At 58.5% G+C, this 25962-nt stretch overlaps 2 protein-coding genes across 2 annotated transcripts; both read left to right on the plus strand.

Moving 5' to 3' along the window:
• Positions 1 to 1366: 1366 nt before the first annotated feature.
• PIK3C2B (phosphatidylinositol-4-phosphate 3-kinase catalytic subunit type 2 beta) lies at positions 1367 to 16531 on the plus strand. Its single transcript, XM_084275794.1, has 32 exons — positions 1367 to 2401; positions 3839 to 3939; positions 4094 to 4248; positions 4398 to 4518; positions 6656 to 6767; positions 6884 to 6963; positions 7052 to 7115; positions 7359 to 7505; positions 7831 to 7864; positions 8194 to 8389; positions 9321 to 9443; positions 10326 to 10493; positions 10663 to 10774; positions 10892 to 11034; positions 11799 to 11987; positions 12117 to 12210; positions 12347 to 12441; positions 12532 to 12712; positions 12804 to 12911; positions 13006 to 13098; positions 13199 to 13328; positions 13596 to 13732; positions 13840 to 14009; positions 14163 to 14319; positions 14479 to 14588; positions 14704 to 14905; positions 15033 to 15157; positions 15262 to 15379; positions 15572 to 15653; positions 15745 to 15851; positions 15951 to 16079; positions 16166 to 16531. Exons 1-32 carry the CDS (start codon positions 1490 to 1492, stop codon positions 16352 to 16354), a joined length of 4884 nt encoding a protein of 1627 aa, XP_084131920.1. The 5' UTR covers positions 1367 to 1489; the 3' UTR covers positions 16355 to 16531.
• A 1734-nt stretch (positions 16532 to 18265) lies between these two features.
• PPP1R15B (protein phosphatase 1 regulatory subunit 15B) lies at positions 18266 to 23985 on the plus strand. Its single transcript, XM_084275987.1, has 2 exons — positions 18266 to 19859; positions 22555 to 23985. Exons 1-2 carry the CDS (start codon positions 18363 to 18365, stop codon positions 22765 to 22767), a joined length of 1710 nt encoding a protein of 569 aa, XP_084132113.1. The 5' UTR covers positions 18266 to 18362; the 3' UTR covers positions 22768 to 23985.
• Positions 23986 to 25962: the final 1977 nt, after the last annotated feature.

Consider the following 25962-nt stretch of genomic DNA (forward strand, 5'->3'; position numbering starts at 1 on the left):
CTCTCCCCACTCCTGGACTTCATGGGTAAGGACTTTCCTGCTCCCCACACCACTGGTGCTGAGGGAGGGTCCTGGGGTTCAGCAGTGCTCACAGAGATGCTCCCAAACACCCAGAACCCTAAATCAGGGCATTGCCCAGCCCCCTGCCTGATGCAGAGCATGTGGTACTGGGAAGAGGAAGGGGTGGCAGTGGGGGTCCTCTGTCCTTCCTGAGGGTCCTGAGCCAGCCCTGGCTCAGCCTGGGGACACTCAGCAGCCACTTGGCTCTGGAGATCTCAAGTGCTGGGTGTCCCCGGAGGCTTTGGGCTCACTCTGCTCTTCTGTTTAACATCCACTGGGTTATTTGTTGTGCTAGGAAGGGAAGAGGAGGTGAAACATCCTTCCCTGGGGAGCGTGATGCTGGCTGGACAGAGCAGGGCCCCCCCTGTGGTCCCGCCCCTGGCGGGTTTTGGTCGGGGGCCAGGGAGTGGTTCCCAGTCCGGCTGTTCGGCTGCTCCACTCACACAGCCAAATGCTGTGAAGTAGCTGGATTTAGAGGCTGTGGAGGGGCTCAGAGGGGGCTGTGTGAGGGGCTGGGGCTGCCAGTGGTTATCATCAGAGCTGGGTGTGATGCCCAAGTCCCCAGCACTGTGCCCCTCCCTGGCACTGTGCCCCGTCTCTTGCTTGCTGGGGAAGCCCAGGCCCATCAGAGCTGGGGAATAGCAGTGGGAGCCAGTGAGCTGTGGGTGTTGCCGTTCCCTCTGCTGAAACAGAGCTTGGGGATGGGATACTGTGACCCTCAGACAGGGAGAGAGCAGCGTGCTGCCGGTAAAACCCGTGGGACCCACCACATGGGTTGGTGCCTGGCTGCCCAGGATGCTGCAGACTGAGTGTCCTCATCCCATGTGGGTGGGATGAAGGGATCTTCTCCTTTCCTGCTTCAAACCCCCCCTAGTTTTGCTGGAGGATCTGTCATCTCCTCCAAGCTGTGGTGGTCCTGGAGATGAGCGAGGCGACTCCCACCGTGTCCTCACCCACCAGAGCATCGTCACCCAGCGAAGCTGGTGCCAGGCAGGCTCCTTGCAGGAGGAGCAGGGCAGGCAGCAGCCTTGCAGGTTGAGTCAGCCCCAGCTGCAGGCACTGGCCCTGCTGCCCTCCCCACTCTGCAGCTTATTTTATCCTCGGGGAAATACGTGGGCTCCAGCAATAGCCCCACCAGCTGCTGTGGGGCCAGCCAGCCCTGCCTGCCTGGTGGTCACAGGCTCCAGGGAGGGTGTGTGTGGGGGGGGTGTCAGGCAGCAACCACCTCTTTATTTAACCCATAGCATTGCTGAGCCCCTAAACATTTCCTTTCTTCCCACTGCAGAGAGGAAGGGCTGTACCAGGGCGCTGCCAGCGATGCTCAGCCGTTAGCCCTTCCCTTCCCCTCCGCCCGGGTGGCTGGCGGTGCAGCATGCCCTTCTCCTGACCCCTGAGCCCCGGGGAGGAAGAGATCCCAGTCCTTGGAGAGATGTCTGCCAAGCACGGCAATGGGGAGCACTGGAAGTCCCTGGAGTCGGTGGGCATCAGCCGGAAGGAGCTGGCGCTGGCCGAGGCGCTGCAGATGGAGTACGACGCGCTGTCGCGGCTGCGGCAGGACAAGGAGGAGAGCAGGGCTAAGCAGAGGGGAGAGCGGCCCCTCATCTCCTGGGATGACCCCGTGGAGAGGAACGGCTGCGACGGGATCAAAGCGGCACGCGGCCTCTCTGGCTCTGATCCCACACTCAGCTGCAACATCCCGGGAGCACCCGAGGGTCCCCCTGTGCCTGGACCTCCCCCTGGTCCCAGCCCTCCTCAACCGGACCCCCAGCCCTGGTTAAAGGGACCCCTGGCTGGGGACTACCTGTACATCTTTGATGGGTCAGGGGGGGACTTCCTTGGGGAGCCGCTCAACGGCACCTCACCCCACGACAGCGGGGGCGGTTCCCCTAAAAAACTCTCGCCACCCCCACTGCCTCCCCGGCACCCTCTCTGGAGCTCCCCTGAGGGAAACCAGCACTTGGGGAAGGAGTCCCCCCCATCCTCCAAAGGACCCCAGCCCAAGGACATCAACATGTTCTCCGCAGCCCACGAGCGGGCTCACGGCAAACTGCTGGGGCGCCGCATCTCCGAGGAGGATCCCTACGGCATCACCGACTACAGCGGCATCAACGATGCCATCACCTGCCTCAACCTCAAGTCCACCTACGAGTCGGAGGTGCTGAGGGAAGCTGCCCGGGGCTGGAAGGAGGGCAGGAGCATCTTTGAGAAGGAGTCCAGTGGCAAGCCGGTGGCACGGAGCAAGACCATGCCCCCTCAGATCCCTCCGCGCACGTACGTCTCCCGCTTCGGGAACAGGAAGAACCTGGCACCCAACAAGAACCGCAGGATCTCCGTCGATCCGGTAAGGTGCTTTTCTCTCCCTGCCTTGGGAGTGGGACTGGGATGGAGCCTAGGTGCTGGGAAAGCTTGGAATGGTGGTGGCTTTGCTGCGTTTCCCTTGGTCCTGGTTGGTTTTATCCATCCCGTCGCTGTGGCTCCTCCTCAAGTCTTGGTTGTGCATCGCAGTCTCCCCACGCTGAGGCACTGTCCTTGATTGCACAGCTCCCCAAGGGGTGCAGGGTCATGCAGTTGGGGCTGTAACCCTCTGGGGTGAGTGAACAGGGCCTGGGAAGCCAAGCAGAAGGGAGAGTCCCACCCAGTCATTGCCACACTGCTGCCAAGCAGGCAGGATGCTCCGGCACCTCTCCACACACCCTGATGCCCAGGCACTGCCCAGAGCCTGCAGCCTGCCTGACTTGGCACTCAGACAGCCTGGAGCTGCCATGCTGGGGGTGCAAACCTCTCCCATCCCTGTCCTCATCCCCAGGGGGGCCACATTGCAGGTGGTTTGCAGCGGGCTTGTGTCCTGCCAGCTCATGAAATATTACAGGAACCTCCAGAAAGAGTGGAGCAATGGCTTTCCTGTTTGGCTCCTGATGTCCTTTCCAATCCCAGCTCCCTCCTTCCCTGTGCCAAGCAGCAGGCAGGATATCTCCCCTCTGTGTGAGGAGGTGTTGTGGGGTGGTGCTGCCTGTCTCTCTCCTGGGACTGCCCATTCCCCTGTCCTCACTGGGATGCCCGTTACAGGGGCAGACCCCTGGTTCTGGTGCAGCTCATCCCTCCCTCCATCAAGAGGAGGAAGGGGATCCATAACCAGGGTTCCCTCTCCCCAGGGAGCAAGGGATGCAGCTGGGGCTGCCGGCGGGGGCTGCATAAGTCACTCTGGGCTTCCTCATTGCCAGAGGCTAATTAAAAAAGAGCATTAAAATTGTCTTTAGCGGCTGCTGTGTTCTCTGTCTTTCTCTGCCTCCCCTTAGCTGTTGGCTGGGTTAATTGCTCTGACAGTGGGGCCATTGTTTGCTGGAGAAGAGCGATGGAGGCCCAGGGACCCCCATGCACGGGGGGGGGGAGCCTGGCACAGCGGTGCCGCCTGCCCCTGTGCCGTTGTGGGAGAGCAGCCTGAGCCAGGCTTTGCTGCAGCACCACGGTGGCCTGGGGACAGCCCCTGTCCATCCTACCACATCCCTGGGTCCAGCTCTGCCCATCCCTTGTCTCCCTGGGGAGTGTCCCCAGTGGGGATGTGGGAAATGGCTGGGTTTGTGGGCAGGGAGCAAGGAGACCTTGGGTCTCCCGGCTGTGGGGTCCGTGCTGCTGCAGAGCAGCACCAGGGTGGGCAAAGGCTCTTGGTGCCCAGTGCTCTACCCAGGGATCCAGCAAACCCCATCCCAGGCAGGCAGCAGGCTGGAGCCCCCCCCAGGAGTCCTGCAGCCAGGTGATGGGCTCGTGCTGCACCCCGCAGGTTGCCCCCCAGCCGCACTCCTTCTCCAGTGGCTACGAGCTCTTTGAAGTCTCCGAGGAGCGGGATGAGGAGGTGGCTGCTTTCTGCCATATGCTGGACATGTGAGTACTCCATGTGCCTGAGCTCCTCCCAGGGCTCTCAGTGCACCCCAAGGCTGGATCCTCTCCCTGCACGATGCCCCAACACAGGCATTTCGGGGCGGTTGGGTGAAAAAACCCGCAGCAGGACATCTCTGACCTGTCCCTGTCTCTGTAGACTGCGGTCTGGCTACAGCACCAAGGACTATTCCCTCACTGGCCTGGTGTGGAGCGCTGTCAACCTCAGTCCTGAGCAACTGGGCCACGGCATCAGCCTGAAGGTGACAGTGGTGTGTGACAGCCTGCGGGAGCCCCTCACCTTCACCTGTGACTGTAAGCACCCCACACCGAGCACCCTTTCGCCCTTTCCCCCCCTTGCAGCAAATCAGGGGACACCCCAGCGACCTCCCGGGTGAAGTCTTGGGGTGGGGGTGTCCCCACCATTCCCAAGGGGCTCATGGTGCTGCTCCTTCTCCCTCCAGGCTCCTCCACCGTGGACCTGCTCATCTACCAGGCGCTGTGCTACACGCACGATGAGCTGCGGACCGTGGACGTCGAGGACTTTGTGCTCAAGATCTGTGGTTTGGAGGAGTTCCTGCAGAAGTGAGTGCTGGGGAAAGGGGGAACAACCCAACCCAGGCATCCCAGGGCTCATGTGCTCCACCGTGCTCACCCCATGGATGGCTGGGGCTGATCCTGGCTGCAGGATCCTCTCTACACCTTTTCCAGTCTCCTGGGATGGGGGGGGATGCTCTTTCCAAAAGCAGCGTGTCGGGAGCATCTTTCCCAGCAGCAGGGTGTGTGTCTGTCACACTGACCCCCATGTGCCGGGAGTGAGGTCTGAAAACCAGGAAGCTGCCAAAAAAAGCTCTTTGGAAGGGTATTAATAACAGCAGTGTCCCTAAGGAAGGGGGGTGGGGGCAGAGCCTGGCTTCTCCCAGTCCATTTCCATTGCAGGGGAAGGTGGAGAAAGGATGTTGGAGGGGGGAGTGAGGGGAGGGAGCAGTGGGGTAGGTGATGGGGTCTGAGACCTGCCCTCCCTGCCTCACTGCCTTTCCCAGAGGGGATTTGGGGTCTGAGGGCTGGGGGGAGCTCCCTGCAGAGGAAGATGCAGCAGCTATGCATGCAGAGGCACATGCCGTCCTTCCCAGCGGCTCGATGCAGCAAGCCAGCTCCCGCTGCTGGAGTGCTGCCCTGGGCCTGGGCCTGGCCCTGCCATGGGAAATCTGTGGGAGCTTTGCCACGGCCTCCAGGAGCTGCTGGTTTAGGCCCTAAAGGGGCGGCTGGGAATCGCTTGGCCCGGGAGAGCCTGCGTGGCACCCGTGCCGAGGGCGAGCGGAGCCCAGTCCCTGCTCCTGCCTGCCTGGCACGGGCACTTTGAGGGGCTTATTCCCTTATTCCCACTAGCACTGAGCCCTCATGACCTGAGCAACCGTGTGCATGTGTGTGCACACGCGTGTGCAAGGGGACAGGCTGTTAGCATCCCATGGGAACAGCGGCATGGCCGTACATCTGAGCCCTACCGTGACCCTCTGCTGGGGGGGGCTCAGGGACCACCCAGCTGTAGGACAGACCCTGCCAGCCTGGAGGACCTTTCCCAAAGGGATGAACCTCCTGCTTTTTGGGCAAGGACTGGCGTCCTGGGCATGAAGCAGGACAGCCCATCTGAGAGAGCATCTCTCTGGGAGCCAGTGGCGCTGCCATATCTCCCAGGGCGCTCCAAAGACCCTTGAGAAAGCCCTGGGATATAAGGCCCTTTTGTCACCCATCTTTCCTTTCCACGGCTTCCCCTGTCAGGGGAGATGCTGGTAGTGCCAAAACTCTCCACACTCAGCCCGTTAGGCTGATGAGCTCCATAAACCAGCTTGAGCTGCTGGGCCAGGCAGTGGGGCACAGGGCCAGGCAGGGGGGCACAGGGCCACAGGCAGGGGGCACAGGGCCACAGGCAGAGGGGCACAGGGCCAGGCAGGGGGCACAGGACCAGGCAGGGGGGCACAGGGCCAGGCAGGGGGCACAGGGACACAGGCAGAGGAGCACAGGGACACAGGCAGGGGGGTCACAGGATGGGTGCAGGCAAGGCTTCCTGCAGCACCTTCCCCACACCCCTCACTCCCCCCACCCATCCTGGCCATGGGGCAGGACGTGGCACCAGTGGCCACGCACTGATCGGACACCGTGTCCCTCTGCCCCACAGCCCCGTGAGTCCCTGGGGTGCCTGTCCCCACCCCGCTGACACATCCTGCTGTTGCAGCTCCACCCTGCCTGGAGCCTCCCACCACACCCCCTCGGCACGGTGCCGGGGGCTGAATCAGCTCCTTCTCCCTGGGTTTGGATGGGTGCTCTGGGGGGGATGCTCAGGGGGCTGCCCGTGGTCCTAGGACCAGACTGTGGCTCGCCCTGGTCCCGCTCTCAGCATCCTCCAGCTCCTCAGGTCCAAGCTCTGCTCCCACTCACAGGCAGGCAGGTCCAGGCACGACAGGCTCCTCCACACCCGCTCCCAGCTCCGTGGTGCTGGCTGGGCTGGGCACAGCTTTCTGGAGGGTGGAAGGAGGCAAAACAATAGCTTATTCTTCATGTTTCCTCGTGCAAGCAGCACGCTGCCATGACCCTCTGTTTACAGGCAGCGTGGCCCCAGCCAGCACTGCCTGGCTGCTGGGCTGGGGGGTGCTGGGTTGAATTTTGGGGCTGGCACGGGGTGGAGAGGGGTGTCAGGCTCAGTGCATGGTCCCTGTCCCCACAGCAAGCATGCACTGGGCAGCCACGAGTACATCCAGCACTGCAGGAAGTTTGACATCGACATCCGCCTGCAGCTGATGAAGAGGAAGGGTGTGCGCAGCGACCTGGCCAGGACGGTGGGTGCCTGGGTGCTGGGGGAGGTGACATGGGGCTGGGTGCCTGTGGCAACCTCCCTCGCTGTGGGAGCAGCTGGGTGCAGCCAAGCTGTGACACGGCATCTCTCCATCCCCAGGCAAATGATGACCAGAGCCCCTCCACCCTTAACCACTACATCCATCTGCAGGAGAGACCCATCAAGCAGACCATCAGCAGGTAAGGGGGGGTCATGGTGGGACTGGTTCCCCCTCCCATCATCTGGTGCCCACCTGGCCAGGGCTGAGCTCTGCTCCCTGTCCCCTAGGCAGGCCCTGAGTCTCCTCTTCGACACCTTCCACAATGAGGTGGATGCTTTCCTGGCAGCCGAGGTGAGCACAGGGAGGAAGGGGGGTGGTTTTGGGGCCATCTGACCTCATTTGCTGTGAGGTCTTTTCCCCTCTTTGTTCTGGGGCTCTAAGGATGAGTCAGAGGAGAGGTGTGAAAGGAGGGGGAATGATGGCATGGGCTGGTGCATCTCCTTATGCAGTGGTGTGTGGGCTGCAGGGAGCAGCCTCTCCCCCCCTTCAGCTATCCAGGGGGTCCTATGTCAGCCCCCTCCCTCTGCTCTCCAGGGAGACTTCCCAGTGAAGGCAGAGCGGGTGATCCAGTCGGTCATGGCCATCTGCAACGCCCTGGCTGCCGTGGAGTCGCAGGAGATCACTGCAGCCCTCAACCAGATGCCCCCCTGCCCCTCCCGCATGCAGCCCAAGATCCAGAAGGTAAGTGATGGGCACTGGGGAGGAGGTGGGGGGGTCAGTCCTTGGAGGAGGAGAGTGGGGGGGATGCGGGACCAGGAAGCTTGGCCAGGAGGTGCAGAGGGGAAGCACATGTTCATATCTGACTCTATTCCCTCTTTCCTTCTGCTGTACCACGTGGAAAATTCCTCAATAGCTGGGAGCAGGCAGCTGCCTGGCCCTGCTCCTGCAGCCGAGGAGCCTGGGCTGGTTACATAAAGTGGCTGTCCTGGCTCGCTGCTCCCTGCTGACAGCACTGGGCTGCTGCTGATGCTGCTCTTGTGGTTTCTTTTCTATTTTTCCTCAACAGGATCCAAATGTTCTGGCCAAGAGGGAAAATCGAGGTATTTCTGTTCTCTTCCTCCCCTTCTGGGCTCGAGTTCTTGGTGCTTTTAATCCCCCCCCCAACCCCTCCCCCTCGATGATGAAGGCCAAAAATGTGTTTGAACCCATTCTGCTTAAGAGAAGAGGCTTTCTGGAGGCGATGGGTGTTGTTCCTCCCTGTGAACTCAGCCTGAAGTTCCCCCTCTCACTTGCTTCATCCCAGGGAGACCTGCCCAGGGTCCATCCCTGGGGCCCCTGCAGCACCCCAACGCCATCCCAGCGGGACAGCGCGGGGGCAGTGGGGCTGGCAGCACCCCCAGGTCTCACCCCTCTCCCTTTTTCCCATCAGAGAGGATCGTGGAGAGCCTCACAGCCGCCATCCTCAACCTGGTTGAGCTCTACTGCAGCACCTTCAACGCCGACTTCCAGACGGCCGTGCACGGGAGCCGGGAGCAGGGAGCGGTGCAGGAGGCTCGCCTGCTCTCCTGCCCGCTCTCCTTCACCGTCTATGCCACCCACCGCATCCCCATCACCTGGGCTGCCAGGTAAGGGCAGCTGCCTGCTCCCTGCTCAGCCCATCCTGGGATAGCCCACAGCAGGGGTGTCCCTCTCCTGGGTGGCTGAAGAGTGGGGTGTGTGTCCCACATCTTCAACAGGCATGGAGGGAGGAAGAGCTAACCCACCCACCCCAAGCCTCCTAAAGGGCAGGGATATGGGGGTGCTCATGCTGCCTGGGCAGTGAGGGATTGCTGGAGCCCCTGGATGCTCTCCAATCCCAGGAATCCCAGGGGCTGCTGCATCTCTCTCTCTCCCAGGCTCACTGCTGCCCCGGGGATGTGACAGATGGCCCCGGTGCAACAAGCAGGGCCGCGGTGCCTTCGCCCTGCCTCGGCAGCGTGCTCCTTTTGTTAGGTGCCTTAGTGCCCCTACCCTCTTTCAGCCCCACGTGGTGGTGGTGGGGGCGAGGGGGGGTCCGGGCGGGCGGCTGGAGCCCGCTGTAGGGAGGGTGTGCGAGGCAGCGGCGCCAGCAGCAGCCGCCCCGCTGGGGACCCCTCGCCTTTGTCCTGTCCTTAATGTATTCCCCCGGTGACTGGCTCCAAACAAAGGGGGTAGCCTGGGAAATGCCGGCATCCCCCTGACCTCTGGCACCCCGCAGCCCCTCCTGGATTGTCGCTCGGCACCTGCCACATGGCAATACATCCCCCCCCCCCCACTCTATCCCCCTCCACCCCGCCCCCGGCAGCCTCCCATGTGATGGTATGCATGGTGGCAGATGGGGATGGGGGCTCCCAGCTCTGTGCCCCCTTCCTTTCCCAAAACCAGCCTGGGGAAGATGCAGAAGGGGCAGCACCTCCATCCTCCCCACCCCACTGTGTGGGGTTTGCCCCATGGTGGAGTGAATCCCCCCGCAGGTGCTGGCTCCCCTGCCCCTGGCAAAGCTCCCCCAGCTCACATCTCCCTTCGCTCCCCCTGCAGTTATGAAGACTTCTACCTCTCCTGCTCCCTCAGCCACGGCGGCAAGGAGCTGTGCAGCCCCCTGCTCACCAGGAAGGCCCACGTCTACAAATACCTCTTCCACCTCATCATATGGGACCAGCAGTAAGGCAGCACCCCAGCCATGGCGTGGGGCAGGGCATGGGGTGCACGGTGCCATCCCCTGCTTCCTCCTCCTCCTCCTCCCTTGCTCCAGTGGCTCCTTTCCACGCCTCTCCCCAGTATTTTTGGGTGTTGGAAAGCCTTGTGTCATCCCTGGGAATGACTCCAGCCCCAGCGCCAGTCCTGCCCTCCCCAGACCTGCGTGTTTTCGCCCAGGAAAGGGGATCTGCTCCAAAAATAGCCCCGAGAGCAGGCAGGGAGGCTGTGCCAAGCCCTCGCCATGCCTGGCATTCGTGGCAGCACAGGGAGGTGGGGATGGGGACAAGGTAATTTTAGAAGGCGCCGGTGCCTCCCAAGGACAGGCGCCGAGCGGCCAGCGGCACGGCGGGGAGCGGGGTCCTGCCAGTGCCCTCTGAGGGGCAACCGCCAGCCTGTGCCCACCCGTGGGTGGGATGTAGCTGCCACCCTGGGCTCCCCGGGAGCATCGAAGAGGAACCTCAGCCCTGGAGTCCCACAGAGCCCCCCCTGGGCTGTGGGACCAGGTCAGTGTGCAGTGGGGGGGGCCCTCCATGGCAGCCCTCCTGCCCCGCGGTCACCTTCCCAGGATGGAGAGGAGCAGGGTTAACTGGTGCCCGAGCTGGCTCTCCCCAGACCCGGTTGCCCAACCATGGGGAGTCTGCTCGTGGCATGGGACCTCCATCCCATGCTGGGGGAGGGGCGGGGGGAGGGCGACACGGCACCCCCAGTGCCAGCAGCAAGGGTGTCTGTTGGGCTGGGCTCTCCCAGGGCATGCCTGGCATCCCAAAACAGGGAGCTGGTCGGTGCCACGGGGCGCTGGCAGTGCCCGTCCCCAGCACGGCTGAGCTGCTGGCTGCTCTCTTGCAGGATCTGCTTCCCTGTCCAGGTGAACCATCTGCCACGGGAGACACTGCTCAGCGTCACGCTCTTCGCCGTGCCCATCCCACCCCCAGGAAGCTCCTCCGACGCCAACAAGCAGCGGCGGGTCCCTGAGGCCCTGGGCTGGGTGACCACCCCCCTCTTCAACTTCAGGCAGTACGTAGCTGGTCCCACCACAGCAGGGATGGCACGCTGTGGCACCCATGGGGTTGGGAAGGAGGGGCCTTAGTGCCGTGGGGTCCCCAGCGCCTTGGCTCAGCTTGGGGACAAGCATCCCTTCCCTCCTGCCCCCAGTGCCAGGCTCTCACCCCTCCTTCTCCTCCAGAGTCCTGACCTGTGGGAGAAAGCTCCTGGGCTTGTGGCCAGCGACCCAGGACAATTCAAGAGCCAGGTCGAGTGCCCCCAACTTCAACCAGCCTGACAGCGTCATCCTGCAGGTGCTTCCCAGCTCCTGGGATGGGATGGGATGGGATGGGATGGGGAGGGGGGTGGTCCCAGGACACCACACACATACACACACAGGGCCCCCCACTTACCCTCTGCTTCTGCCCCAGATCGACTTCCCCACCTCTGCCTTTGGGGTGAAGTTCACCAGCCCGCCGGCCGCCGGATTCAGCCCCAAGTACGAGTTCGGCAGCCTGGGGGAGGAGGATCAGCGCAAGCTGCGGGAGGCGATGCAGAAGAAATCGCTCTACTGGTAAGGAGCCCGGGCAGGGGGGGTGACACAGCCTAACCCTGCCAGGGGGACTTCTGCTGAGCTCCCCCCAGCATCACCCCAGCATGTGCATCCCCCCATCTGACCCTGCCTGCAGCTGCCTGTCGCTGGTCCTCTTGTGCTCTGCCCTGCCCGGCTTGTCCCTCTCTGGGGAGGGTCTGTCCAGCCACATCCCCCCACAGTGGGGACAGCTGACAGGCCCCTTGTCCAGCCTGGCACAGCTGAGCTGGCTGGGCTCCTCTGGCGCTGGCTGTAAACAGGAGGATCAGGTGGCAGCAGCTGCGCCGGGATGGGCTGCGCAGGATGGTGCTGGCAAAAAAAGCCTGGGGTGCACAGCCAGCCCTGCTCACTCAGGGGCCCCCAGGCAGCAGGGGGGGCACAGCCAGAGCTGTCACCCTGTGCATGGGTGCTCATGTCCTGGCTGTCCCTTGGGGAGCGGGGGGCAGCGTGGGGATGAGGGGCAGCCCCCAGCACCCTGCAGATGTGTCTGCTGAGCTTGGCCCAGCTTGGGGGGTGGGGGGGGACAGGGGGAGGGATGCAAGCAGGATCCTGCTCTCCACCAACCCCTCTTTTCTATGGGCAGAGCTGTGGTGGGGCAGCAGGGAGGGCTTGGAGGGGGTTTATCAGTGTCCCATACACCACGGGGGGGTGTGGGGGGGGACACCAAGGTGTGCCCCATCCCCAACCTGCCCATCCCATCCCACCCTTGCCCTGTGCTGTGCCCCCCACCCCCTCCATTGCCCTAGGCTGACAGATGCCGACCGCAAGCGGCTGTGGGAGAAGCGCTACTACTGCCACGCGGCGCCCGGAGCGCTGCCCATGCTGCTGGCCAGTGCTCCCAGCTGGGAGTGGGGCTGCCTGCCCGACATCTACGCCCTGCTCAGCCAGTGGACATCCATGAGCCACCAAGACGCCCTGGGGCTCCTGCATGCCACGTAAGGCACCCATGTGCTGGGGGATGCATCCTTGGGCACTGCTGCCCTACCCCATGCGAGCAGCGGTGGGAATGAGGTGGGTGCTGAGGGTGCTGTCCCTGTTCCCCCCACACACACACCCTGCTGCAGGTTCCCGGACCAGGAGGTGAGGAGGACAGCCGTGCAGTGGATCGACTCCATCTCTGACACTGAGCTGCTGGACTACCTGCCCCAGCTGGTCCAGGTGTGTGCTGGGACTGGGATGTGGTGTGGGGCATGTGCTGGGGCGCAGACATCGCATGGGGTGTGTGCCAGGACTGGGATGCAGCATGGGGCGCACACTGATCCTGCTGTGTACCCCAAAACTGTCCCCTGTCCAGGCCCTGAAGTACGAGTGCTACCTGGACAGCCCACTGGTGCGCTTCCTCATGAAGAGAGCCATCTGTGACCTGAAGATCACCCACTACTTCTTCTGGTGGGTACAAGGACGGGGGGACAGGACCGTGAGCAGCATGGGGGGGGACCCTGGTGCTCACCTAACCCCACGTCCCCCTGCTCCAAGCAGGCTGCTGAAGGATGGCCTCAAGGACTCCCAGTTCAGCATCCGGTACCAGTACCTGCTGGCAGCCCTGCTCTGCTGCTGCGGGAAGGGGCTGCGGGAGGAGTTTGACCGGCAGTGCCTGCTGGTCAACACGCTGGCCAGGCTGGCCCAGCAAGTGCGGGATGCTGCCCCCTCCGCACGGCAGGTGGGTGCTGGGGAGGTGGGATGGGTTGTGGAGGGGGAGGGGGGATGCTGGGCTGTGTCTCAGCACCACCTGTCCCGTGCCCGCCCCACAGAGCATCCTCCGTGAGGGGCTGGAGGACGTGAAGCAGTTCTTCAAGGCAAATGGGTCATGCCGGCTGCCGCTCAGCCCCAGTCTGCTGGTGAAGGGCATCGTGGCCCGGGTGAGTGCCAGAGCTGGGGGTGTCGGAGGGGGGGTGGTCTTCCTCCCACACCAAGCTCACCCTGATGGGCTGGCTGCCTTCTTCCTCGTGGCAGGACTGCTCCTATTTCAACTCCAACGCCGTTCCCCTGAAGCTCTCCTTCCAGAACGTTGATCCCCTTGGGGAGAACATCCGAGTCATCTTCAAGGTGAGCAATGCCCAGATCTCTGGCACAGCTGGCTTGGCTTTGCCCCCACCACCCCACTCCCCCAGCTCTGATGGCTCTCCCCTCCCTGTGTGTCTCACAGTGCGGGGATGACCTGCGGCAGGACATGCTGACGCTGCAGATGATCCGGATCATGAATAAGATCTGGGTGCAGGAAGGGCTGGACATGCGGATGGTCATCTTCCGCTGCTTCTCCACCGGCCGCGGGCGAGGTAACCTGGCATCGGGGTGTCCCCCAGCAGCATCGGGCCCCAGGTCCTCCTGGGCTGGTGATGCCACAGGAGGTCCTGGGGTTCTGCTAGAGAGGAGCTGCTGCAAGTAGCCGTGATCCTTTTTTGGGGCTGATCCCACCAGCCCATCTGTAGGAACGTGGCTTTGCAGGCTGCCACTCAATGGGGGGCAGCTGGGTTGGTGGCAGAAGGGGGTTGGGGGTCTCAGTGCAGGATGAATGGGTCTCACCCCGCTGTCTCGGCTGCCAGGCATGGTGGAGATGATCCCCAACGCTGAGACCCTACGCAAAATCCAGGTGGAACATGGTGTGACCGGCTCCTTCAAAGACCGGCCGCTGGCAGACTGGCTGCAGAAACACAACCCCAAGGAGGATGAATATGAGAAGGTGAGGAGGGGTCTGGCAGGATCTCCTCATGCTCCTGTCTCCAGCGACGAGACCCGTCGCTTCCCAACACATCCAGCCTTTCTCCATCACTCCCTCCCTCCTCCCAGGCTGTGGAGAACTTCATCTACTCCTGCGCCGGCTGCTGTGTGGCCACGTACGTGCTGGGGATCTGCGACCGGCACAACGACAACATCATGCTCAAGACCACTGGCCACATGTTCCACATCGACTTTGGCAGGTTCCTGGGCCACGCGCAGATGTTTGGCAACATCAAGAGGTGAGGAAACCTCTGCTGTCCCCTTCCCCCTTCCCTGGACTCATCCCTGTGGGGCTGGGGCTCTTTAGGGTTGGGCTTCACCCCAGTTTCATGGGGGAAATCTCCTGGTGGTGGGGAAATCCCCCCAGCCCCGGTCACGATCACTTTCCGCAGGGACCGGGCACCGTTCGTCTTCACTTCAGACATGGCCTATGTCATCAATGGGGGGGACAAGCCCTCCAGCCGCTTCCATGACTTTGTGGACCTGTGCTGCCAGGCCTACAACCTCATCCGCAAGCACACCCACCTCTTCCTCAACCTCCTGGGGCTGGTGAGAGCTGGGGGACCACACAGCTGTGTTCCCCCACCCTGGCATGGCAGAGGAGTCTCCCTGCCACCGCCTGCCCTCACCTCACCTCACCTCACCTCACCTCACCTCACCTCACCTCACCTCACCTCACCTCACCTCACCCCCTGCCTGCCTTCCCAGATGCTCTCCTGTGGCATCCCCGAGCTCTCTGACCTGGAGGACCTCAAGTATGTCTACGATGCCCTGAGGCCACAGGACTCTGATGCTGATGCCACCACCTACTTCACCAGGTAGAGGATAGAGGGGGGTGATGGGACAGGAGAGGACAGAAGGAGCCCTCGGATGGAGGCACCAGCTCGGCACGCGGAGCTCCTCCATGCTGAGCTCCCAGTGGCCTCCTTGCAGGTTGATTGAGTCCAGCCTGGGCAGCGTGGCCACCAAGCTCAACTTCTTCATCCACAACCTGGCGCAGATGAAGTTCACAGGCTCTGAGGCCCGGCCCACCCTCTCCTTCGCCCCCCGCGCACACACCATCAAGACATCCGGCCGGATCCGCGACGTCTTCCTCTGCCGCCACGAGAGGGTCTTCAACCCCAGCAAGGGCTACGTGAGTGGGGACAGCTGGGGAGAGGGGAAGGGAGGGTTTGGGTGGCTCTGTCGCGGTGCTTCTCCCCACACAGGCTTGGGGCATCCCCAGGGCCTTCATCCCACATCCCACCCCCATCTCTCTGCAGATCTACGTGGTGAAGGTGCAGCGGGAGAGCCCGGGCGAGGTGACCTTCGTGCAGCGGACCTTCGAGGAGTTCCAGGAGCTGCATAATAAGCTGCGCCTCCTCTTTCCCTCCTCGCTGCTGCCCAGGTAACCCCCTGCAGACCCTTGGCAGAGTCCTGGGGTTCCCTGCTGCCCCCTCACACGCCCCCCTTCATACCCTGGGGGGCTTTGCTGAGTGTCCGTCCCCACAGCTTCCCCAGCCGGTTTGTCATCGGGCGGTCGCGGGGCGAAGCGGTGGCCGAGCGGCGGAAGGAGGAGTTGAACGGCTACATCTGGCACCTCATCCACGCCACCCCCGAGGTGGCAGAGGTGTGGAGGTTTGGGGGGGGGAGGGGGTCCCAACAAGGGAGGAGGGGTGCTGCTTCCTGAGAGCTGGGGATGGGGCCATCAGCGAGGTGGGGAAGTGTTTGGGGACCAGCACACCATGTAGTGCACTGGTCTTGAATGCTGGGGGGACACAGGTATCACCTTCATCGCTAACATCACCTCCCTGCCCCACAGTGTGACCTCATCTACACCTTCTTCCACCCGCTGCCACGGGATGAGAAGGCAGCTGGCACCAACCCCACCCCAAAACCAGCAGGTAGGGGGGCTGCTGGCAGTGCCGGCAGCATGTGGGGTGAGGGTGGGGGAGGCTTCTGTCCCACCTGCACCCCTCTTCTCCTCCTCTGCAGACACCACCTGGGCTCGGCCCCTGGGGAAGGTTGGCGGGGAGGTGAAGCTCTCCATCTCCTACAAGAACAACAAGCTTTTCATCATGGTGATGCACATCCGAGGGCTGGTAGGTCCACAGCACCTGCTGGCAGCGGGGTGGGGGGAGCCTGCCCCATTGCTGCACTCACAGGGTGTGTGCCCCCCACCCCTTAATTCTGCCCCACAGCCACCATTGCAGGATGGCAATGACCCTGACCCCTATGTCAAGACCTACCTGCTGCCCGACCCCCAAAAAACAACCAAGAGGAAAACCAAAGTGGCCCGAAAAACCTGCAACCCTACCTACAACGAGATGGTAGGTGGGCCATGGGGCTGGGGGGTAGGGACTGGGGTGGTGAGGGGTGGGCATAGCTGAGGGTCTTACCCTCTCTGTCCTTGCAGCTCGTCTACGATGGGATCCCCAGGGGGGACCTGCAGCAGCGGGAGCTGCGCCTGAGCGTGCTGAGCGAGGAAGGCTTCTGGGAGAACATCCTCCTGGGGGAGGTGGGCATCCGCCTGCGGGACCTGGACCTGGCTCAGGAGAAGATGGGCTGGTTCGCTTTGGGATCCCGCAGCCACGCCACCCTCTGAGCTCCCCCAGACGGGGCTGGGGACCCATGGCACCATCGCCACAGCTCCACCAGCTCCGCAAGGACCGGCTGGGGATGGGTGCTGGGGGTGTGGATGGGTGCTGGGGGTGTCGCTGGGTGCTGGGGTGTCACTGGGTGCTGCCGCAAGCGCCGTCTTTTTTAAGTTTACCTTGTGTCAAGGGAGCAACGTGGGGAGGGGAGGGCAGGGAGACCCGGGGGGATATTTTAGGGGGGGATTTCTTCCTTTGGGATATCTGTATTTTAATTGTTTTTAATGAGCGGCGTGCGGCTGGGCACCGGGAGGGGGGTGGGAGGTGGTTTTGGGGTGGTGGGGGGGGTGTTGCTCTGTGTTGTTGGGGTCCATCTCCAGCCTGCCTGGATCCCAGCAATTCCCCATCCCAGGGAATTCGCTCCCAAAGGAGAGCGGGGTGGGGGGGCGGGGGGGGAAGGAAGGGGGGGATGCACACAGCTCCCCTCCCCTCTAAGCCCACTCCCCGTGCCGGTGGGGATGGATAACCCCTCTCCTGGGCTGCCCCGGGGCCGGGATGCCCGCGCCGGGCTGCGGGCTTGGTGCCTGTGGCGCTTTGTTTACAGCGAGAGCTCCGTAAACGGACGAAATGTTTCTCAGGATCGAGAATAACGGACTGAACCTTTATATTAAAAGTTTGAAATACCGTTACCGAGCGGGGCCGGGCCGGGGGGCAGGAGGGAGGGGAGAGGGGAGGGAGGGGAGAGGGGATGCGTGGCTGAGGGGGGGCTTATCCCGCCCGGTAACACGGCGGCGGGGGAATGCAGGCGGCTGCCCGGAGGATGCGGGAGGCCGGTGCACGGTTCCCTCGGTGCCGCGGTCAGCGGCTGACGAGCCGATCCCGTGAAGGGGCCGGTGAAGGGCAGCGGTGAGCTGCTCGCTGGCCCCCCACCGAGGCCGGGGACAGGGCTGGGCTGCCGCTCCCCACGCTGGGGATGGGGATGGGGATGGGGACGGGAATGGGGATGGGGATGGGGACGGGGACGGGGACGGGGATGGGAATGATGGGGGTGGGGATGGGGATGGGGACGGGGATGGGGACGGGGACGGGGACGGGGATGGGAATGGGGACGGGGACGGGGATGGGGACGGGAACGGGGATGGGGATGGGAATGATGGGGACGGGAACGGAGATGGGGACGGGGATGGGAATGGGGATGGGGATGGGAATGATGGGGATGGGGACGGGAATGATGGGGATGGGAATGGGGATGGGGACGGGGATGGGAATGGGGACGGGGATGGGAATGGGGACGGGGATGGGGATGGGGACGGGGATGGGGATGGGGACGGGAATGGGGACGGGGATGGGAATGGGGACGGGGATGGGGATGGGGATGGGGACGGGAATGGGGACGGGGATGGGGATGGCGACGGGGCCGCCGCTCCCCACGCTGGGGACGGGGACGGGGATGGGGCCGCCGCTCCCCACGCTGGGGATGGGGACGGGGACGGGGACGGGGCCGCCGCTCCCCGCCCCCAACCCTCCCCCCCGCCCCCCCCGCCCCGGTACCGGGGACAGGGCTGGGCCACCCCCCGCCGCCAGAGGGGGCGCTGCTGCGCGCCCGCACCCCGCGGCTGATGCAATCCCCGCTCAGCGGGAGGGGCGGGGCTTCAACCCCGGTGGCCACCCCCAGGCAGGCGGGGGCCTTACGTCACCGCCCCTCAACCAATCAGCGCCGGCGGGGCTGCTTGATTGAAAGGGGGCGGGCGCGCGCTTGCGCCTTAGGAGCGGCCCCGCCCTTTCGGAGGGGCCGCCGGAGGGTTGAGGTGCAGCGCTCGCCCCCGCGCCGCCATTTTGCGCCGCAGCCCGCAGCAGGATGGAGCCGAACAGCCGAGGAGAACCGCCCGCCGCCCGTCCCGCCTGCCGCGCCCGCCGACCCGCAGCCCCCGGACCCGCTATCCCCGCACGGAGCCCCGCTCCGCAGCCCCGACCGCCCCGCTGGGAGCGCTGAAGAGTCTCCTCTGCCCGCCGCCGCTCATGGAGCCCAGCGGCCGGGAACGAGCCGGCCCCAGCCTGGGGCGCGCCCGGTTGGGTTTAGCCGCCGCCTGGCCTAAAATGGCCGGGCCCAGCGCGGCCCCAGCCGGCGCCTCGCCTCAGGCGAGCCCGCCTTTCTCTTGGCTGCGGCTGATGTCGCAGCTCCTCTCCCCGCTGCCCGCTTTGCTGCAGCGGCTGCTGCCCGGCCCCGCGCTGAGCAGTTCCCTCTGCCCCGCCAAGGGCCCCCAGCCCTCCCCGCTGCTGCTGCTGTCCGAGCTGCCCGCGGAGAAGATGCGGCCGGAGGAGCCTGAGGAGAAGGGGCGAGGAGAAGGTAGCGCGGATCCTCCGCCGGGCCTCTGGGGAACGGGGCCGGTGCGCAGCAGCCTGGCGGCCTTTGCCGTGCCGCGGGTGGACTTGTGCGTGCTGGGGCTGGAGCAGGGCTGCCCCGGCAAGAGCCACCTGCCCCAGCCCCTGCGAGTGGAAGCTCCAGCCGAAGCCTTGCGAGGCCGGAGCGCCTTGGCGGAGGCCGAGTTCCTCCGCAGCAAGCACTTGGCGTTTCTCCAGCACTGGCATTTGGCGAGCAGTGGGCTGGCGGTGCCAGAGCCGGACCACGGCTATCACAGCCTGGAGGAAGAGCAGCATCAGCACAAGGGCGTTTGTCAGGCAGAGGTAGGGCGACGGCAGGAGCAGCCCGAGGAGCTGAGCGACACCGCGAGACAACCTGGAGGGGGGGATCCCTTTGAGACGGAGGGTGTAAGGGCTTCACCTGAGAAGAGGACGCTTGAGGGGGAAGCCCTGACTGAAGAGGATGACAGGAAATCGGAAATAGAGCGAAACCTTCTGGTTTCAGCCAGACCTGCCTGTACTAATAAATTAATAGACTATATTATAGGGGGAGCTTCCAGTGAGGATGAGAGTGTGGGTGATGAGGAAGACTGGGATGATGATGATGACGATGGGTTTGACAGTGAAGGCGTCCCTTCAGATTCCGATGCTGGTAGCCAGGATGGGGAAAGACTCCATCTCTGGAATTCCTTCTACAGTTTGGATCCATACAACCCTCAGAACTTCACAGCCTCTATTCAGACATCTGCCAATAATCTGGGAAAGGATATGTTGGATGTGGAGGAGGAAGAGGAGGAGGAGGAAGATTCTTCATGGGCAGAAGATTCTTCAGCGTCTCCTCACCCTAGCTCTGAAGAGGAGGATGAGTGGGACTGTAGCAGTGTGGATGAGGCTGAAAACTTGAAACTCTGGAACTCGTTCTGTACCTCAGATGATCCATATAATCCCTTAAACTTCACGGCAGCCTTTCAAACAGCAGAGAAAAAAGGGACACCTGGCTTAAAAGGAGCTGAGAGGACACCTTGGGTCACAGCTGAGCGTAGTCACTTAACTGTCTGTCGGGTGCAGTTGGACAGACATAACTGTGGGGTCACTGACTTTGCACAGCCTGGCATTCTTTCTGGGGAGAAATGCAGGAGGACCAAGCAGAAAAAGGTATATACACTTTGTTTATGGCTTTGGGTTTTGGGGGGGATGCTTAAAAGAAACTAACCCAGGAGCAAACCTCCATTGTGCCATGTGTTCCCTTAGCAGGTGAGAGGTCACTTGTGCCAGGATTGGGGCCAGAGCAGTGGGCACGTCATGCCTCTGAGCTTATGGTGTAATTGGGCTGAAATGAGTGTGCCTCATCATCTGCACGTGAGGGTAGCTGTTGTAACTCAGTGACACAGGGCAGGGAATTCCTTAAAATTTCTAGTCTTGAAGCTCAGTTTCCCTTTTCAGGGAGTAGTTTTTCGGTTTGTGTTTGTGTTGAGACCGAAAACTGGGTTACAGAGAAACTGTGACGTGAAGCTTTCCCTCTGGAAAGTACTAGTTGCTGTTATGAATAATGTTGATAAGGGTATTTTTAGGACCTTTGTGGGCACGTGATGTCATCGAGACTCAGCGTCAGAAGCGTTTGGGGACTTTGGGCAAGGCTGCTTGAGTGTCTTGGAGTAGGAAGAACTCTCCTGGTGTCAGTTAACACTTGCAACACTAAACCACTGAAGTTTCAATACAAAGTATAGTACAGCTGCCATTTCCATTCGATTATAATTCAGCAGTTGTTGATCAAAAGGATGTAAAACCAGAGGTGTGTTTATGAGCTTCATTGCATTAAGAAAAAAATACACTAGGATTCAGATAAACAGCAATAAATTTGACCTCTCCTAAGTTTTATATATGAGGTGGCTTTTGTGGGAGCTTTGCCAGATAGCTCAACGATTGGTGTGACTTGTGTAAAAAGTTCCTGCACTAGAAAAGTTCTGGATTTCTTAGAACTGGGGGGAATTTGTTTACTCCCTTTAGTTGAGAGCCTGGCTTGGAGGTAGCTTCATACCTGGTTTCTCTAGGGATAAGTAGCATGTAACAGCTCACACAGGATAAACTCAGAGCTTAAGCAGAAAATACTCCAACCTGTTCCTGCATGAGGTCCTTTGTGCCTGATATCTGTCTGAAAGGCTGTGAGGCAGGGCTGTTCATCCTGCCCTGACATCAAAACCTCGTGGTGTCTCAGGAGTGTAAACTGAATACTGGTAATGTTTGTTTACCAGTCTGTTGTTTGGGCTGTCTGATGCTGTCATCTGTTGCTGGTGAAAGAACCATGAGCTGGATGCAATATTGAGTGTGAGGTTACAGAATTGGGGTAATTGTGCCCAAGGGTGACTTACATCCTTTTTACATCAGTCTAAGGTAGGAACTCACAGAGGGATAAGCTGATGTAACAGCTCCGTGTGCTTGGAAGCAGGTACTTAATGAGCCCCCTCTGGGAAACAGCAGAGATTGCTGAGCAGGGACCTGAGCTGTTCCTGGGAAATCTTCAAATCCTTTATTACACTGAAGGCTGTTCCCTGTCTGTCCTACAGCAACCCAGCAGCAGCAAGGTTCATGTTTGTAAAGGCATAAAGCCTGGGAGTGTTCTGTTGTGCTTGGGAGTTAGCAGAGCTTCCATGGCGTGCACAGACACGTGCAGTGTTGGGATGGCTGCACTGCAGTCAGGTTGCCTTCAGCACAGCCTGGTGACTGTTCCTGTAGGTCACCTCTGAAGGGTGGGAGATGGCCCTTCCTGAATGTTGGGGGATGACCCTATTACTACAAACAATCTCACTCTGCACTCACTGTGTTACCATCAGTCAGGTGTGAAACTAGGGCTGTGTGTTGGGGAGACACAAGGAAGGAGCAGTGATGTTTTTAGCACAGGTTCTGTTTTTCTGACCTTCCAGGTTCAGTGGGGTCATCTGAAACCACTGTGTTTGGCTTGGCTTCAGGAATCTTTCTCTGAGTGTTGGCTGATTCTGACAGCTTGTTAGTTTGTCCTTGGGTTTAGAGCCAAATGAAACACCACACAGAATCCAATAAGAGCCTGAAATAGCTGGGCTCTTGCTTGATAAGTCCTTAGTATATAGCTGTGGTCTAAAATACTCTTCAGATCCTCAGCCTGTAATATTTTTTCCCCCAAATAGCTTTATAAGTTTCAAAAACAGTGAAGAGTGAAAGTTTTCATGATGCATTTTGAAGTGCCCTGCCTTCTTACTTCGTTTCCTTGTGTGAACCTCAGCCCTCTGGAATTTGATACCAGCTCTAAATAGAGGGTTTGTTCCAGTCACGTAGCGATGAGTGTGGCTTCCTTCTGGGTAGCATAGTGTCATTTCTCTGCCTGGTGCTGAAGTACAGGCTGACTCAGGGGATTGCTTACGCTGCTGAAGCTGACACAATAATAAAAAAGGGAAGAAGCATTGTTCTGTAACTGGAGATCTTGGCAGATAGCATATTTCTAGCCTTGAGTGAGTGTTCTGGCATGTCCTGCTTGAACTGTGTGTAAGGGTGTGACTCAGTACTGATGTTGGGGATGCTGTTATTTCATGGGGAACACTCTGCTGTCAGCCTGAAGAAGCCCCTTTGCCTGCAGTTTAGACACTGCAGTAGTTTGAGCACTGCTTTTGGAGGGAGGAAACTGGCAACTGGTTGATTTTAAAGGTGAGAGGTGAAGTATGCTACCAGCTCACACTCTGCGCTGAGTATATCTGAGGCTTCACACTGGTTTAGACACTTACAACTTCTGTTAAAAACAAATAGCATGTGTAAATAACTATTAAGCCCCTCTTGCATGAGTATTTGGCTAATGCTTTACTAAATGCCCTGTCTTTTCCAGGTAACCTTCCTTGAAAAAGTTACTGAGTATTATGTAAGCAGCGAGGAGGATCGGAAAGGACCCTGGGAAGAGCTTGCACGAGATGGATGCAGGTTCCAGAAACGGATCCAAGAAACAGAAGAAGCCATAGGATACTGCTTCACAACAGAGCACAGGCAAAGAGTATTTGATAGACTCCAAGAAACCTACTACAAAAGGGTTGATCTCTTCTAGCACCTTAAAAGATTTGGTAGTTGTGTGACCCTAAGCACTCATGAGCATCTTTGAGAAGCGGCAGCTGCATGTGCTATTTTGAAATGGGGAGAAAAGTGAGATTTCAACCCCTTTTTTTTCTTTTGCCCAGTTCAATATTCAGCCAACCCCCTAATACCTGTGTGTCCCCGTTTTGCTATCCAAACAAACCTTTCTGAGTGTCATGGAGAGTAAGGGTGGTATAATTGCATTCCTTTTTAAGTTAACACTTGAGAAACAGACTGATTTTGGGTTAAATCCATTCCAAAAAAATGCCTTGTCTGCCGTATGTGGAGAAGTGGTGACTATTAAGTTGAATTTTTGCACTTTGAAAAAGCAAAACCTATTTTGAAGGATATATTTATGGGGCTCAGAACCTAGTTATTGCAGTTTTGATTTAAAGATTCTAGGGGTACGTGCTACTTCCTCGTGGTTCTCCATCTTCTCTAATTTGTATAAAAGTCTCACCTTTTGTTAGCTAATAACATTAACTTTACTGTGTGGAGCAGATTATTCCTTTTAAGGTCCAAGGTTTGCATATCTAGTGTTTGAAGTGTGTCTGTAGTGCTTTGATGTCTTAATATTCCAGTCTGGCATACTGGGGGATTTGGGGAAACACTGGTGCACTACGAGCCCTTTGGTTTCTCTTTATCTAAATACAAATACCATGACTCAGTACTGTTCCAAAGGGCGCTGGCTGCTTGTGCACCAAACCTCTTTGCTCCCAGGGCAACAAAAAGCCACATCCCAATCAATCATTAAAAGCTTCTGAGTACGTACCAATGCTTTGGCTGGTAGGTTGAGTTTAGGTAGCCACACAAAGGGGAATAGGCCCTAGATCTGAACTTAAATCTTAAAAGAACTTTGCTGTAATTGATTCTGCTTTCTGGAGGTGTATTGAAGTGGATGATTATGCATATTCCTTGTATCCAACATGTTTGGTTTTGGTACTTGTAAGGAGAATTCTCTTTGGCTACAGGTTGCTGTGTTCGTTACCAAAAGCCAGTATTAATACCTCTCTGCGCCTGCACTTTTGTTCATCTGGTACCCAAATAACATTTCACATTGTGGGGGGGGCTGAAAACTGAGGTCCTCAGTGGGAGGAAAACACTTCTTATTTATGTTCCTAACTTTAAAAAGTGTTTAATTGTTGTTTCAAGTCAATAAAAAGCATCGTTTGGATACGTGTTTGGACCTGAAGGATCTTGTGTGGCTGTTATCCAAGCAGGTATGATGAGGTCATGCAATGGAATGAATACCAAACGTCAAAGAGTGTGTTCTCTGTCTGTATGAAGTTGTGTGAATAAATTATTCAGCAGACTAGAATGGTTTCCCTTTCCTAAACACTTCAGGCTTAGAAACTACTTCAATTTTTAATTAGAAAGGAAATCACAGAAGAGCCTTCACAGAGCTTTACTGAATTTCTGCTTTACCCTGGCATCATTTTGGCCATTTCTGTCTTAAAAATGTCAGAGCTTTTGGGTTTATTCTTATTGCATGAGGTGTGTTCTTTGAGTTGAAATACTGCCTTTGCTAGAAGTGTTCTGATTCTGAAATTGAGAGGGTTAACTGCAGTAGAGTTGTCACCTACCCAAACAAGCAGCCTTATGGACTGGCTACATGGAAGCAATGCAGCAATGTTGATTTTAATATCTGTGGCATTAAAAAATCTGGATTCTCCTTTATTCCAAAGGAGAATTCTGCTGTGAAATTGTATTTCTAATCATCATTGAATCCTGTGAAATACCTTGCTAATTCTTTGAGGAGTTCCTTTGCCTGCTAACAGGAGTTCTGCTAAGGAGCAACAAGCACACAGGATGCTAAATGTAGAATTCCAATAGAAATTGCCTTGATTTATGGTCCAAGTGTGACTGACAAGTAAAAATGCTGTTCATTGCTCTTGGTAAAACACAATCCAGTTGTTTTTTCTGTGACACTCCCAGCTGCTTTGATCTTGGAGAACTCAGTGGTGCTTCTGTTAACTCTGGATAACCCTCTTGGTTTCCTGGTCCTTGGCAGAAGCTTTGGAGCGCTGTGAATTAACACCTGCCAATCCTGAGCTGCTGTTTGCAGAGGCATGGAAAAGGCAGCAGCTGGGAATGAACAGAACTGACAAATTGGATGTAAACTAGATTAAAAATTACTTCCAAAACACTTCTAACACTGAAGAAAGTTTTTTTTTTCTTCCCAACCTGCAGCGTATCGAGCACCCTGAGCTGATTCTCATGGAAACATACCTGCTTGGGTAAGCTTTCCCCCCCCCTCCAACCTCATGTTTTCAAAGTGGCTGTTACAAATTAACACTAAATTCATCACCACAAAGATCTCAAAAGCAAGCTAAGCTTTGGTTGTCACCATTTTCCCCACAACACACCTTAAAATGCTTATAAAGGACTTGTGTGTAAGTGACAGTAATAATAACACTTGGTGAACTTTAAATCAAAACTGTAATTATCAGATTTTATTTTTGTATAATTTAGAGGAAGTCAGAAAACCTTCAAACATTGGCTTTATACAGATTTTAATTGATTTGTGTCGAGTTTGTTGGGTTTTTATATGGAAAGTTCTATTTCTGTACATAATAAAGCTCTTCAGAACTAATCTGTACATTGTAATAAAGAGATTTGCAAGATAACGCTGCCTCAGTTTCTCTTGGGAAGAACTTGTGGGAGGCCTCAGGTAACCATGAAACCCCTATTTCTCTCTGTGTATATTTGATTTTATGAGAATATTAATTTTTCTTCATCACCCTGGGTGTTTCTGGAGGTGGTTATGGGCATTTTGAAGCAGGTGCTGTCCCCTGTGACCTTGCCTTCCAAGCCAGGTGTGATCACCTGAGCTCTTTGCACTGCTGATGATTGAAGCTAAAATACAAGTTGCAACTGAGGTGTTGGCTTGGTGTAAGCAGGGTGGAAATGTTTAGTTGCCCTAATTGAAGCCATCTATTGAGATCTGATGTTTTAAGCTTGTTAGCTGGTTATTACAGTGTGAAGTAGGAACACCACGTGCTTTAAAGATATTTCAGGGTGGGGTTTTAAGGTGTTTTCAGGCTTTGTCACAGAAACAAGTTTGAGGTGTCACCTTGTTGAGTGGAAGTGACTCCAAGGTGCCAAACATCTGATCTTGGCTCAGAAGAGCCAGAACCTGGGGGTTTGTTCCCTTGTTCTGTGTTATTAA

This window comes from Gallinula chloropus (genome assembly GCF_964237585.1).
Source record: "Gallinula chloropus genome assembly, chromosome: 27".
NCBI classification, from domain to species: Eukaryota; Metazoa; Chordata; class Aves; order Gruiformes; family Rallidae; genus Gallinula; species Gallinula chloropus.